This window comes from Arvicola amphibius, chromosome 2 (assembly GCF_903992535.2).
Source record: "Arvicola amphibius chromosome 2, mArvAmp1.2, whole genome shotgun sequence".
NCBI lineage: Eukaryota > Metazoa > Chordata > Mammalia > Rodentia > Cricetidae > Arvicola > Arvicola amphibius.
Genome location: NC_052048.2, coordinates 105,077,230 through 105,093,587, shown reverse-complemented (window position 1 = coordinate 105,093,587; position 16,358 = coordinate 105,077,230). Strand labels below are relative to the sequence as shown.

General features: G+C 44.3%; 1 protein-coding gene across 1 annotated transcript in view; it reads left to right on the top strand.

The window, feature by feature from the left end:
• The window catches only part of Sntg2 (syntrophin gamma 2), a 225,607-nt gene that overhangs the window by 168,865 nt on the left and 40,384 nt on the right, over window positions 1–16,358 (top strand). The window contains exons 13-14 of the mRNA XM_038318977.1: window positions 4,786–4,857; window positions 7,743–7,949. Coding sequence (XP_038174905.1) covers window positions 4,786–4,857; window positions 7,743–7,949 — 279 coding nt within the window. The remainder of the gene's footprint in view (window positions 1–4,785; window positions 4,858–7,742; window positions 7,950–16,358) is intronic.

The window sequence follows — 16,358 nt, the reverse complement described above, 5'->3', positions numbered from 1 at the left end:
CTAAATATTTATATATGTTTCCTGAGCCTAAAGTTTATATCTCGGCATTGCTAGTAATTTCCAATAACAGTTTTTACTTTGCTTAAATCTAAAACATTAAGTTTTAATGAATACTTTATTTATTTAACTCTGAATGAAGCTTTAAGCTCCTGGATCAGAGACAGGCAGTTAACGACTTGCAGAGTGTCCAGTGTGTGGGCCCAGCAGGGCTCATGGTCCCCTCATATACAGTGGCCTGAGTTTCAGATGGGAGCTCCCAAGTTACTGTTCTCTGTGTAGACTTTATGCAGCAAGCAGGAAACCCACCCATCTCTCCATAGTGCAGACTTCATCTTGGTAAATTCAGCATGTCCTCTTTAGAGGAAGCAGGCAGAATCTCCTGTTGCAGGAGTCTGAAGCTATGCAAGAGACTTCTGGGGAGAAGAAACCAACGCTCCTAAATGGTTGTCACTAGTGTCCCCGAAATGATTACAACACAACCAGCCAGGTATAAGCATTTATAAAAACTTGACAATGCAGGAAAGTCAAAACATTCACTAAACTATAGTTCCCAACATATCTAATCAGAATTTTGAAACAGAACCTAGAAGGACTTAAAGATTCTTATTATGGGAAATTTAGAAAGAGGTAAAAACAAATAATATCCTTCGATCAAGGACAGTTTCCTTCTGAGTTCCTTTAGGAAGTTGGGGAGAGGTGGGGAGATATGGGGGTCAAACCCTTTGCAGTGGGGTGTTCTGTTGAGGAAGAGGCAGGGTCTGAAAGAAAGGAACTCCATCATCCGTTCTCGATCCCCCATCTCCAAAACCCTCAGAGATCCTGGAAGGTTGGGGGTGGAAGACTGAGACCCTCAGCCCCGCTTGTCACTCTGCTCACTTTCAGTGATAGAATATTTATTTCTGACTTGCAAATGCAAATCCAAAAGGTGATGCTTCAACTCTTCATGTTTTCAAACTCCATTAAAAGGTGTTAAAAGTGAGGCTGTGAAATCATTTTAGCAGCATCATGTAGCATTAGTGTAAAAATTATGTGTTGAAGGCCCTTGTGCCCACAGGAAATATTAGCAGTGATTTTAAGAATGCCATTAGGCACATATATTCTAATATTTGTGAAGGTTTATCTGGAAAGAACTGAATTGAGTAAAGTTGGCAGAATGCCGGCCAGAAAGAATCCACTGTAGAATTGCTGCATCATCCTGATTTGGCATCGATCCCATGGTAACCCTGACGGAAACCCACATAGTGTGTCTTATCGTCAAAAGTACGGCTCTGCTGAAAGCCACATCTGGCCAGACAGGTCAGAAGTCATCAAGTGCCACTGTTTGGAGGAGCAAGGGCATGTGATTTAGAAATCCCTAGTCTCTTCTCCCACGAGTGCATGCTGTCTTCATTGCAATGCGGCTTTGTGGGGGTCTGGAATCCATTGACCTAGTCTCTGCTTGCATGATTCTGCATCACCAGGGGAAGTTACTGTCAAGGCCAGTGATAACACGTGAAGCCACTGTCTAGAGAAGCTAGCTAGATGGTAGCGCAGAGTGCTGAGCTACGTGCTCCTTCTCTCTGTTTGAGGTCTTGTCCCTTCCCCGAGAGGGTCACCATGAAAGTACAGAAAAAAAGTTGTGCTTCCTGTATGAGAGACCCTTTCCCTTGAGGATATGACATCACCGAGAACCTGGTTTGCAAAATCAGGAACTCTTTTTTTTTTTAAAGATAGCAATAATTAAATGCATGTCTATAGTGTAAATATAGTATTTTTATCCAAAATACCGTTCTCTCTCCTCAGTCTTTCTCTTTTTCCTTCTCAAAAGCTGGAGGGTCTCTGAGTTTCCTCACAAATCCACCGGACAAGAATGGTGTGCCCATGCAGCTTCTCAGCAGTGTGCCCGGATGCTTAGTCCTGGGCTGGGGTCACCTGAGATTCCATGGTTCACAAGTGTCAGTAGAAGCTGAGGTGACCACCTCACATGCCCTACTAAAGAGCCAGTGTCGCTTTACTTAGAAGCTAAAATCTGAGGTCACTGAGCTTCATTTGAAACACAGCAGGGCCAAGGACCTCTGTCTTGGTGAGCTTGGCAGGCACAGTATCTGCACCCGGGTTCCAACCCTGAGCACCAAGGCAGAAACCTGCAGAGCTCACTAGACCATCACTTTTTTCAGAACACTGTTGACCAGGCAGAGCGATGTTTCTGAACTTTGCATGTATATTCTATGATGAATATGTGAGCGTATGTCAAATAGCTCCTTCTGTCAACTGTTTTCTACTCAAGCAATGCAGCTATCAGGAGAAGCGCTGAAAGACTGACATTCAGAGTCAGAGCTCACCGCCAGGTTTTAGAGCTATAACTAATAAAAAATGAAAAGAACCATGCAGAATATGACAGATATTTTCTGCAAGGAGAAATGGAAAGACTCCTCCTGTCTGCCTTTCTACTGGATTAGAGATCTCTACCCCACAGTCATATAAGGAGAGGAGGCCGCGCAGGCTAGAACCAGGCTGGCTGCAGCCTAGCAAGTCTGACTACCGGTTCAGCCTCAAGGTGGGACTTTGCTGAGCACACACACTCCTCTCTGACCTTTTTGCCTGTGCCCTCTTTCTTGGAGCCTTACTGAGTAGCAGACCTGGGTACAGTGGGTGAGCAAAGGCCGACGGGAATGCAGTGTTAGGTGAGTGACTCCTCCCCCAACCCCGCTTTCAGGTTACTTTGTATCTGTGTAACTTGTTATAGCAAAGGAACTGGTGTCATAAAGACATCATCAGCAACCGACGTCCTATTATGACTTCCAGCAATGCTCAGATGGTATGCTTACCCCGAGTCCAATAATGAAATAAATGTCTCTTCGTAGAAATCTTAGCCCTTCTACCTCATCTCCATCTCTGCAGAGGTCTCTTCCCTGAATCCCTCACGGTGACCAAGATGATGAAGGGCAGGACATGATTTATACAACAACAGAAGCTGGGAGCATCAGTCACTTCCAGGAACTGGGGGGGGGGAAGCTAGAGGGGAAATGGGGTCATCACCACAGGATAGGCATGACCTCCTGGTCGGAACATTAAAATGGAAGGAAAGCAGGTGCCCAGAAAATACCTTGAATATAGCAGAGGAAGCCTTAGAGTTTACAAAAATAAGAGCCGCTACCTCCTCCTGCCCTTACTTAAGAACACAGCTCAGAAAGAAGGCTATTCTGCCATATACTGATGATAGGCTAATGAGGGAGATGCATTTGATAACAACAGGATATCAGAGCATAATGTCTTCAATGGGATAATCAGGGTACTTTTAGAATGATTAAAATACAGCCGCAATCTAAAATGGCCAGCATAAAGTTCAGGCAGGCTTACAAAAATGATTAATCTACACACTGAGATTCTAAGCTACCATTTGAATTTTATTTCTGAAAAAAAAATGACACGGGAAATGCTTCTTTTACAAACTACATTTCGAAAGGCAAAGTTATGAATATGTATAATGCATATTTAAACATCACATCAGCTATTAAGGGAGCATGTCTCCAAATAATGTGTTTAATCATTTCTTTGGTTTTTTTTTGTTAATTCTCTCAAAATAATCAGCACTTCTCTAATGGGAATGCTGAGCATGGTGCCTGTCCGTGTATGGTTTGTTTTTGTCTAGTAATACCAACAACCCTGGGGCTCTACCCTGAGAAGCATCTGTATCTCCCTTATCCACCTGAACAGGAGGGCAGGAGCAGCTTCCGATTCAGTGAGCATTGTCTTTGATTCAGGGCAATGCTGTCTTGGGACCCCTGAGCACCTTGGCTTTGGAAAAGGGTGTAAAAGTCTTAGACATTTGGGATTTGAAGGATGCAGTAAGACCAACCAGCATCTGCGGATCCCAGAAACCATGCTAGGCCAGAAGGCTGACCCAAAAGCCAGCTTCATGTCAGCAGTTGATCCTACTTGCTTTCTATTAAGGTGTAATTTTCCAGTATTTTTGTTGTTCAGTTTCAGTAGAAGGGGGTTCTGGAGCAAGGGCAGGTTCAGCGGTAACACGTCAACCTTGTTTCCGTGTCACGTTCACTGTGGGCTAGTTCTCTGGCTCCAGCACCTTGGCTGTGTTTTATGTGGTGGGATGATTGCTAAGAAGCAATACATGGGGATTCAGTGCCTCAAAGACAACACGGAAAACTCCTCTTCACATCTACTGATGTCTGCAGAAGAGACCGAAATCTCTCACACTGCTGAGAATACATGTATACATGCTTGCCAGAAGCATTGTAACTCAGAGATCATATGTGTGAGTGTAAATTGTAAATCATAACACATCACTCAAAAATGAATAGTTATGAGCTGTGGTGTGCCCAACCATCCAAAAACACATTCAGGTAAATTAGTGAGGTAAATTTTCCTGTCATTTCTGAAACAGAAATGTCTAGGGAGTTGAGGCCTGAGTAACAGACAGCTGGTCAACAGTGTGTCTGCTTGATTGTCACGCTGTCCCACGTGCATAATCTTCCTACATTTTCTGCATTTAAACTGAAATTTAATTGACAGATAATCCAAAAAAATGGATTCCTAAAACCATCCTCAGGAGTATAAAGTTCCCATATTACCAGTGTGTGTCTCAATAAAGTATCCTTCATATCCCTGTTATACACTAGAGGAGGACACAGAATCAGAACCCACACCAGGATATAAAGTTCATTGTCACCCAGGACAAGGGAAGTTTATCATCTAAACTGAGACCTGTGGAAACAGTAAGTGCTGGAGCTCATAGCTGAAGGAGCTTCCTCTTCCTGCACCAATGCATCTGTTTGTCTCCCACAGGTAAGCACACTGGATTGGGGACGAGCAGAACGTGCCTATAACCTCTGTGAGGTGCTGTTTAAAGTTCACAAGGTGGGTATCGTGGACATTAGGAAGCCTCGTAGAGAGAATATGTCCTTCAGATGACAGCGTGTGAGGAGAAATATGTTCTTTGAGGGATATTTTGAGATAGAAAAATAACTTCAACCTTTCTTGTTCCACCAGCTGTTCCAGTCCAGTTATGTTATCATGCTATTGATTATTGAGGAGGATGGATGGATGGATGGATGGATGGATGGATGGATAGATAGATGGATGGATGGACAGATAGATGGATGGATGGACAGATGGATGGATGGACAAATGGATGGATAGATGGATAGATAGATGGATAGATAGATGGATGGGTGGACAGATGGATGGACAAATGGATGGAAAGATGGATGGATGGACAAATAAATGGATGGACAGATGGATGGATGGACAGATGGATGGACAAATGGATGGATAGATAGATGGATAGATGAACAAATGGATGGATGGATGCATGGATGCATGGATGGATGCATGGATGGATGGTGACTGAATGATGAAATGATGGGTGGTATTTAGGGTGGATGGATGGATCGTGGTGGTGGTGGTGGATTTTGTGTGTGTGTGTGTGTGTGTGTGTGTGTGTGTGTGTGTGTGTAAGTACCTACACCCTTGAATATGCAGAGGCAAGGAGAGTTTGCTAGGTTACTTATTTTTTTCCACATTATTCCTTTGAAACAGAGTTTCTCACTGAACCTGGAGGCAGGCCGATAGTAGGCTCCAGCCACCCTCCCCTCTCTGCCCTAACTGCACTGGGGTTCCAAACACACAGAATCATCCTGACTTTTCTACACATATAGAGGATTTGAACTCAGGTCCTCAGGCTTTCGCAGCAGTCAGTCTTACCTGTGTAGCCACCATCTCAGCCCTGTAGAGGAATGTTTTAGCAATTAAATTCAAATTTGTGACCTAAAATGATTTCTTACTTAAGCCTGGACTGGGCAGGCCAGAATAATGAGTAAAGTAATTCTAACCAATTAGATGGAAGTATTCATAGATAATGGGGGGGGGAGTCATCCACAGTAATCACATGAAGCTGTCAGAATTGTCCAATGTATTGAGCAGTTTTGACATAGCAGATCCACAGGCAGGAAGTCAGTTCCCCTTAATGGGAAGATGTCATTGGAATAATGGACAGGATCCGTAAATGCATAGCCCGCCAAGATGAGCCACTAGGTGGGCACTCGGCTTTAGAGGGAATTCTTTTAGTTATGTTGTTGGAAGTTTTGTTTGATCTTTTATTTGTTTTGTTGATTTCTTTTTCCTTTTTACTGGAGTCTTATGCAGCCCAGACTGGTCTCAAACCAAGAGCTGGCAGGGTGATGGCAGGGCCCGTGCAGTGGGGAAAGCTTGCTAGAGGAAGCTTGCTAGATGTGCCACCACCACACCTCTCACGTCCTGTGACATGGACTGTCACTACATCCTTCATGTCCTTGTGACACGGACTCTAGTTTCCAGCTCTTTCGGGCCAGGGGCATGCCCTGCAGGGATTCTCAACCTTCTCTGTGTTGTGATCATCTGGAGGGAGCTTCACCAAAGGCGAAAGCTCTAATTTTGCATGCTGTGAAATGTCTCACAACTGAGTTCTCCTGACACAAACGTCCCTGGGAATGTTGGTATGTGGCCAGATCTGTGAATTACCGCACAGAGTTTCATAGTCTATTCTGAAGAAATCCTTTATAAACTGCATTTTATTCTCCAGTTGTGTAGAGTTATTAGATAGCAGGCTAGATGCATCCTAGTGATCAGTGTTCCTGTCATTTCAGCGCTGTTAGGGCAGACAGTTTAAATACAGAGTTGCTGGGACGAACCTATTAATGAGGATGATAGTGCTCTTCATTCACACCTCTTAGCTCAGTTTCCTAAGTAGTCTCTCGCCCTGCCCCCAGTTAAGATCTACTCATTCAGTCATAAACTTCTTCACTACAATTTATGGTTGAAAAATAGTTATAAGAACAAGAGCATACTTTTGCCTCTGCATTAGAGACCTATCATTGGATAACAATTTGCCTCAAAACTCAGAGTTTTTACAGTAGCCCCCCTCCTGCAGCCCTGGACCTGAACTCCTCCTTGGAACCCTGGCCTATCCCAGAAGATTCCTGCCAGTGTTCCCTGCTGCCTGCCTCTGTGCCCTTCCTCTGAAAGTGGCAAAAACTGGTGGCGGGCATCCAGTCCCTGTAACTAACCTTGATGGTGGGGGGGGGGGGTCCCTAGAGGGTACGGCTGCCCCTAACAAGCACATCAGAAACATATTTGGAAGATACAGCTTCGAGCTCCTCAGTGGGGACAGGACAGTCAGGTGACCCTGTGATGGAATCTAGAACATTCCTTCTTTCTGTTTGCTTCAGCTGTGGTTCTGAAAATGTTGCAGAAGCACAGTGTAGTTGTATTTCATTTGTATTTTAACAAACAAAGCTTGCCTAAGGGTCAGAGAAGTAAAACAGCCCCACTGGTCAGCCTTACAGCCCAGGCAGCAATGACACACACCTTTAGTCCCAGCAGCCACACTAGCTTGCCATAGAAACCAGGCAGTAGTGGTGCACACCCTAATCCCAGAACTAGAGGGGATTATAAAACGGGAGGAGATGGCGCTCACTCTTGGTGTCTTTCTGAGTTTCCTGGAGGCAGGATCTCCATTTCAGACTAAGGTAGAGGTAAAAACAGCCAGGGGTTGGCCGTTTTGCTTTTCTGATCTTCACGTTAAACCCCAATTTCTGCCTCTGAATTGTTATTAATTGTGCTTCATTATTCATCCCATTTGGTGGTTGTGAGGAAGAGGTGACCTGCACCAGACCAGGCAAATGCAACCCTCTTCCCCAGTAGTAGGCTGGGTTCTAGGCCCAGCCTTCAGTCCTGACCCATTTCCAATCCACGCTATTTTTCAGTTCTGGCTTTCGGACAACTACTGGCTGCAGGCAAACTTGTATCTGGGTCTCCACGATTTTGACTGTGAAGACCCCAGGCCATACTGCTTCAGTGTCCTGGCCGGCCATGGGAGGAGCCATGTCTTCAGTGTGGAGCTGGGTAGTGAGCTGGCCGTGTGGGAGAAGTCATTCCAAAGAGCAACTTTCATGGAAGTCCAGAGAACTGGGGTGAGTGTGTTATGGGATGCATGCTTTTCTCACTATCAGATTTGAGCAACATCTGACCCCTGGGGGATGGGGTAGAAATAAAAGCTTATTCCAGGAGAGCGAATCATTAAAGGTGAACATTTTTCATCTTAGTCACTGTGTCAAAGCAATCTTCCATGATGAGCAGGGCCTTCACTGATAAGGGGAGCTGTCTGTCACAATGTCTTGCATCTAGCTCATATGTGCATTCATATTTACTGTGAGAAAGGGACCAAATCACCTGCTGCTGTAGACACAGAGCAGCTCTGAATCACCTGGATGTGCAATATTTTATGGTGCGTCACGGGCTTTCCTCTCAGACTTAATAGTCCAAAGAAGAATATGATACAGCAATGTGTCTGAATCGCTTCTCTGTTCTTAAAGACAGCAAATAAATCATCCACAGATTTAAACGCATATCCTCTGAGCGGATAAGGAAGGGTGCACTGTGGTTTCTGTTATCGTAAATATGGGCATCTTCACAGGCTATGTCCTGCTGGAGAAAAGAATGGCAGAAAATAAATGAAGCAATGTGTCAGACAAGCTCTGTCCCCTTGCCAAGAGTCTGGGTTCATGGCTAGCCTGGTGGTGATAACTCTACGAGTGTGAGCATAAAAACTAAAGATGGTTGCTTCATTCCCAGTATGAAAAGATTCTGTTCATTTACCTGTCTCTTGGCTGCCAACACAGCCACATGATCTTTGCAATGGGCTGAGCTGTCGGCGATCATCCCTGAGAATGCACGTGAAGTCTGTTAGACCTCAGAACGCCCTGACATCCAGATGTCCACAGAAACTGAATGTTTTGCTCCACCCATCCCCTGCAGCCTTCCTCTGAACTAGCCACTATGTATGTATGAGGTAACTTATTCCTTGATCCTCATTAGCATCATGGAGCTGAGACACCAGGTCATGTTTTTCAGGATCTGACATTGGAAGGGAACCCCACAATATTGGCTATTCTTCCTCAAGTACTTACTGGATAGGATGACTTGTAGTCACCTGGACATCATCTAAACAGATAGTCCATGCCACCAGAAGGCAACTTTGTGATGCCTTTATAGAGAGCAGATGTTGGAGCTGTTTTTGCTCTGAGGACTGTAGCATACATTCTGCTTCCAACATGGAAGCTGGAGACACAAGGATGGTACCCATCTGGTAGCCACGGTCAATGCTCTACAGAGCTCAGGTCGGGCACGTGAGACAGTGCAGTCAGGTGAGCACAGTCTCCCTGAAAAACAAGCGACAGAAAACCAGGAGATGTCCTGAGATAAAGAGGAAGCTCCATCACAGAACTCAGTGTTGGAGGGAAGCTGGTAGTCATTCTTCTCAATAGTGGGCACTGTGGGTGATTCAGTCTGATTGATAAGTGTATCTGCAGTGTTGATAGAAAGGAGAACTTCTTCCCACAGAGGTCATAAGTCCTTCTTTATATTCAGAAGTGTCATCTTCTAAAAGAGGGCAGAGGCAGCTGGGGGATTGGAGCTGAACCATCACAAACAATATCTGTTCTCCAGAGGTTGACAGTGTTCAGACACGGGAGCAGGTGGAGTCCTTCCTTCCTTCCATGTAGGAAAAATCAGAAATCAAGATGTAAGCTGATGAACCTTGGGGGCGGGAGAGAAAGAGAGAAAGGAGGGAGAGAAAGAGGAAAGGAGAGAAAGAGAAGAGAGGGGGTAGAGGGAAAGAGGAAGGGGGAGAAAGAGGAGAGAGGGGGTAGACAGAAAGAGGAAGGTTGAGAAAGAGGAGGGGGAGGAGAGGGAGGTATTGAGATTAAGATCGGAAGAGAGGAAGTGAAGTCTGAAGAAAATCCTGTCAGCATCCAGTACTGAGCTCTTACAGGTCTTGCATGGTTAAAGGGAGGAGTGAGTGTATCCCAGGAACTCTGGAGAGTCTGAAGGCTTCATTCTTATTTTTTGCAGTTGTTTTTTGTTTTATTTTTTTTTTTGGGGGGGGGTTGTTTTGTTTTGTTTTGTTTCATTTTACATTCCAATCACAGCTTTCCTCCTACCTTTCCTCCCACCCACCCTCACCCCCTCCTCCCAGTGGGCAAGGGCTCCATTCTCTTGTGATCCTTCTAGAGACCTAGGAAGAGCCCTGAAGCTATTTTCAAGGCTCTATCCAGGAAGCAACTTAGAGTCCTTGCATTCCCGTGGTCCCCCTGGGAAACAGGCAGACAGGAGAGGAGATGCTTTTCCGATTTCAGGCAAGACCAATCCTGGACTCCCGCTTCCTCCTTTAGTGATTTGTTCAACGCAGTTCTCCAAACTGCAGCATGGCTCCTGAGAATGGAGGGTTCTAACATAAGTGCGTCCGAGAGCTGCCCTGGAAGCCATGTTGCTGTCCCTGCTTCCCTTTCCACCCACCACATCTGCCTCTCAAATGTGCTGAGTGGGCGACATTGGTTTCCTCTCTGCTTCCTCTCATAAGCATATAAGGGCTCTATGACTTTTCCATGGCCATCTAGAAATTATGGTATCATAGTCTAAGAGTTTCTAAACTCTATGTCCTGTTCTAATACAGCATACAGCCTCCCTGGAGAAGGAATTAGATTATAGGGGAGCACCCCACAGCTGGCATATTTCAGACACAATCAATAACATCCTTCTTTGTTGTTTAGCAAAGCCATGTCTATTTAATTCACCTTCCATTTCTACTTCTTTTTTCGCTGGTTTTATGTTTACTGACTTTGGATCTTGTTCTAACACAAGGTTCACCATTTTAAAGCTGGATGATGTGCATGGTTGTAGTGTTGATAGCATGGGCTCTTCCTTTTACAGATGTGAGAGCATTTTCCTGTATGCATCAGCTATTAGGTCACCTCTAGGGAAAGGCAGCTGAGTGATGCCCTCTGGGTGTCATGACTCTACCTCAAACTCAGGACACATTTCTACAGATAAGATCCTCCATATATGGCCCAATGTGCAGAATGGCCAAGGCATTGTGCAGAAAAACCCTAAGATATCAGAGCAAAGATGCCAGTGCTTCTCACTGAACAGTCTCTTCAATCTGCATAGTCCTGTGTGATATTGTTTTAAATAATATCTCTATCACAGATATCCAAATTTATTAAAGTCTCAGTGTCACTCAGAAGCATCTAACTTTTTCCATGAGTCTACTTGCTCCATTACTTACCCTCAAATGCAACATGCAAATGCTAAGATTATAGTTGATAGCTTTCAAACTGCTTTGACATATATATCAGAATATTTTATTAAACTATATATCCATTACTTTATGCATGTTATTCTGAAGTATGAAATATTTTTATGTATTTTCCACATCAGTTCCTCCAAGGTTTTATTTATGCCTTCAGTGTTGGGTTAGCAATTAAAATGGAAATAAAATATCTTTTTCATAATAACATAGAACCAGCAAGTGTAAAATATCTAATAGGTTTAGATTGGCTACAAATAGCAGGACTCAAACTGCCATCAACAGTAAGCAGAAAAATGTGGCCCCAGAAACTTCACCCTGCTAAGGTTCAGACTTGGATGTATCTGTTGGGTAACTAACCTCCTGGTTACAGACCACCTCTCAAAAGCAAAATGTTTTCTTATGAATGTTTAGTGGGCAAAGGGACATATCAAATGATTAAATTCAGGTCCCTTCCTCAGCCTGATCTGACAACTTAGAACAGGAATTCATCAGACCAAAGGCTATATAGAAAGTACCATCTGCTGAAGGGTCTCTGCCACTAGCCTGTACTCTGGGTACTAGGAAGACATCCGCTCCTGTGAAGCATAGTGGGAAAGGGATGGAAGCATCGATAGGAGAGAGGTCTCTGGCATAGATGTCAGACAACTGGACCACTGCAGACTTTCTGAAGGACAGGGGGATTGACAAGAGTACAATAATCTCTGTCCTCCCCAGAGATTACTGAAGCACGTGCCACCTCAGAGCCAGTGGAAAACAGTGCTGTGTCTTCGTTTCTCATCTCTTGTACATTCAAGCTCTGTGGATATGTTCCAAGTCCCCCGTGGGTACCAATAACCTTGGATGTATTGAATCCTGCATAGGATGCTTACTTGTACATGTCTACCTATGGTAAGGTATGAGTTGTGGGGACTAGCCTTCACATGCACACACAACATGAAACAACCGGGTAGCAATGACAATGTCACAGGTTGTGTGAAGGAGACCCATTTCTCTTGCGATATCTTCCCCTACTGTCTTCATCCTTCTGCTAGTGATGTTGTAAACTGATGCCATGCCTACCTGATGAAAGGAAAGGCAGTGCCAACATAGCCATTGCAATATACGGTGTATGCTTGGGCTCCCATAAAAGACCTAGACAAACAAGAAATATGACCTGTCGTGACCTGAGGATCATGACAACTTCAGCTACTTGGAGGGTAAGACACACAGTGTGGCCATGCTGGATAAGGAGAGGATTCACGTCTTGTGTTGAACTGAGTGACGTGAGACCGGAATTCCTTACACCACTCAGAACAGTACATTTAAACTCGTGAATTTTTTTTTCAGGCATTTTCTATTTAAAATTTTCAAACCACAGTGTGTATAGATAACTAAGTCTAGAGAAAAGAGGGAATTACTTTTAATTGTGTGCGAGCAATTTAAAGGGCAGGTAGGAGCTAGATAAGTGCGAAGTGAATAGCCAGTAAGGATGCCGTTTCCTCGAGTGACCGGTGACTCTAGGTGAGAAACATAGCATGGAGATGCAGGCCCAATAGGTTTGTCTGAGCAGCACTGAGCTGCCGGCCTTCATTCATAGCTTTGGATATCCCTGTGCACACAGCCTCTCTCAGCATCAGAGCCCTTGAGAAAGAATTTGTGTCCTGCACAATAACCACCTTCCGCTAGAGCAGATGAAACAGGCTAATCTCCAGGTCTCCCTGCTGGAGATGACCTCTCTCACCTTTGAATGAACAGAGGGTAGCTGGATCCTCTGTGATGTCCATGCTGGACAGTAAGCAGCAAGGCTCATGGTACAGGAAGATCAAAGCCCTGGTTTTGACATTTAATGCTCTTAGATCATTGTTCTTGTGCTTCTCATCAAAGACCATCTGCTGCCCATGGGAACTGACTGCATGGGGTCAGTTTTTGGATTTTCTGGAAGAGGCCATTGCAGGTGTCGCAGATCTCCAGTGCTTTACACATTATTTGTGTGTATCCATCTTGCTTTTCAAAGAATGTTCAGTAGTGTCACTGCACCGGGGTGATGTGATAAATGGGGGTCATTTATTTTACATGGACTTGGCTGTTCTCAGTGGTCCCATATAAAACAGGAAGAAAATAGCCAGCCATATACGAAAGGAGTGTGGCTTTTGTGGGTCCCATAATGCAAGGTCACATATTTCCCAGAGCTCCTCAGCATCCTCTGAGGACCCACCTAACTCCAGTTGTGTTGATGAATGACTCTTCCCAGGGTGCCTGCAGATAGGGCTTGGGGATGGCATAGAGACCAGCAAGCTCCTTTGTATCCAGCAGATGCTTTGAAGGTGGTTTCCATTATAAAACCTGACCCTGTGGAGCCAGAGTGGCATGCAAGGATAGCCTAGAGATGAGTGAGCTACTCATCCTAGTCCATTCTTTTACAAGCAACACACAGGAAAGGACCAAGCCATTGCGACAGTGACCAGATAATGTGTTCTAACTCTAGAGCTATTTAAGAGCAGGGCAGGCTGGTTTGGAAAGAGTGATTAGAATGAGCTCACTTGTCAATAATTCTCGGAGGAGAGAGGGTGGCAAATGGTTGACGCAAGAAGAAGCAGATGGGTTGCATAGGTTCTACCTATAAGATTGAAGAAACTGGGGTCTCCGCTCTGTTAGCAAAGTGCAAAGCACCAAAGGCATGTCAGGGCCTTCAGTGTGGACTAGTACCTACCATAGGTCAGTGGTGCCCTGCTCACCTCCGTGTGCAGGAAACTGCTCAAAACAGCTGCATTTATAACAATTGAAATCTGCAACTGCCAGGCGGTGGTGGCGCACGCCTTTAATCCCAGCACTCGGGAGGCAGAGGCAGGCGGATCTCTGTGAGTTCGAGGCCAGCCTGGTCTACAAGAGCTAGTTCCAGGACAGGCTCTAAAAAAGCTGCAGAGAAACCCTATCTCGAAAAACCAAAAAAAGAAAAAAAAATAGAAAGAAAGAAATCTGCAACCACTCCAAGGCTATGTGAGACAATTCAAATCTGTTTCCTAGGGTTAAAGAGGATTCCTCTATTAGATGACATGTGACAGTGTCCCTCATGTAGATTCGGTGGGTTACTAGGCACTTCCTTCAGTGAAAGAAGATGGTGACCTCTCATGCTAGGTGCCACCACACACGTTGTGCAGGGAAGCTGGCTGTAGCTACACAGTGGAATCTGGGAGGAGGAACCCCCTCTTCTGAAGGCATGAAGCAGGAGTTCAGGACCAAGGCAGGCACCAGGTGATCTGCTGAGGATATGTGACTGGCCCATTTTAAGACTTCTGATAGGAAAGAGACAGAGATAATGCTGGTAAGGCAACGAATCCCCTGATATCATTCAACCATTGCCATGATTTCACATGTCAGATGTCATCAGTTGACTGTCAAAGCTTTCTAAAGTCTAGGGGATGTTTATCTCTGTTCTAAACAAATCCAGAGCTACATTTTTACGGATAAGTTGCCAAATGTCTTATGTCCTTCACCCCTTTATGACACTTCAAATGATCTCAGTTAGGGAAACTTTCTAAAATAACCAGAGTACTTTATGGCAGGGATGTACACTGGATATGTGGTGTGAAATCTGCCCTTACCTAACACCGAATGTCTTGCCTGTGCCATCCCTTCGTTTCTTGGATTTTCTAGGTCCTTGTTCATTCTTCAAGCATGAATTCTTTTCTTGTTTCCACCCTCTTCTTCGTAATTAGATGGCCATATCTTCCCTCACCAGAGAAAACAAAAGAGTAACACCTGTCAGTGTTCTTCAGAAATGAGTAAGCAAAGCCCAGAAACTCTGAGTGTGGTTGGTGCACAGGAGTTAGAGTTCCGAGTGTGAGCTGCTCTGTTAACTCTGGAGTCTTAGCTTCTCTAGGTTCCCTGTCTGGTTTGTATTGTCTTGAGTACTGTGGTAAATCTTTAATCCTTTCTGCCTGATGAGTTACCCACCGTTTAGGGTACTAGTGATCAGCAGCTAGCTGATGGGAACCATCTCCTTCAAAGGCATTCCCACCTTGTAGGCAAAAGGTGCAGACAGGAGAGGGCTGGTTCTGATAACCACAAATAACATGAGTTACACAGAAAGTACTTTCTGCACATCATAGTTTTATATGTGAGAGAGTGTGCCATGAAGGTATTTGGGGTGAGTGGATCGTTGCTGTAGAGGTATTCAGGGTGAGTTGACCATTGCTATGGAGGTATTTGGGGTTAGTGGATCATTGCTGTGGAGGTATTCGGGGTGAGTGGACTGTTGCTATGGAGATATTTGGGGTAAGTGGATCGTTGCCGACCTTACTTTGTTCATTTGAGTTTGTCAGAGAAAAGGAAATCAATCTCCGCCTTCCTTTTGCTTGTTGTCTCCAAAGAGATTGCTGTTTTATCTCTTGAGTGATACCAGTAATTTAACTAATTAATGTTTAAAATACACTTCCCATTGAAATATGCAAAACATAATTCCCTGAGTGCTTCAGTTAATTTTCCAGATAATTTTTAGAGAAATCCTGATCTTGGAGTTATTTCAAAAATCACTGTTAGTGAGAGATTTCCTAATGCCATTTGACTACTACAACTGGTTTGTTTTTTCTTCTGAAAGAACAGGGATGAAGGGGAGTGGTCAGTCAGTATTTAAAATTAACCAGACTAGCTTAATATAAAATATTTAGCTTCAATAAACAGAAGAAAGGGAACTTACAAAACCAGGGTTCCATCCATGCAGGAGCACAGGGAACAAAAAAGAGGGCCAGGTGAGAGCACCTGGATCTTTTATCTGTTTTATTTGGCCCCAGGGGGACACACCCTAAACAGAATGTGATTGGCTGAACTTCTCCATCACTGGGAACCTATGAGACATCAAATAGAATTTTAAGTAGTGTTGGGTTAGACCAATGAATGAATTAAAAGATCATCGCTGCTTTGCTACCAGAAGAGATTGAGTTTTAGCTTGTTTTAATTTTGTATACCAAACAGCAAACCACAGTGCTGGTTTGTTGAGCTGTCTGCAGATGTAGCTTATTATTCAGGTTTATCTTAATTTAAACCCATCAGTGTGGTGCCCATTACTCTTGAAATGGCATCTTGTTCTGTTGTCTGAGTCTGTCCTGCCTGGTTTCCTCGGTCGTTAAGTCCCAAAGAAATCACACAGAGGTCTACATTAGTTATAAACTGATTGGCCTAGTAGCTCAGGCTTCTTATTAACTCTTATAACTTATATTAGCTCATTATTCTTGTCTATGTTAGCCATGTGGCTTGG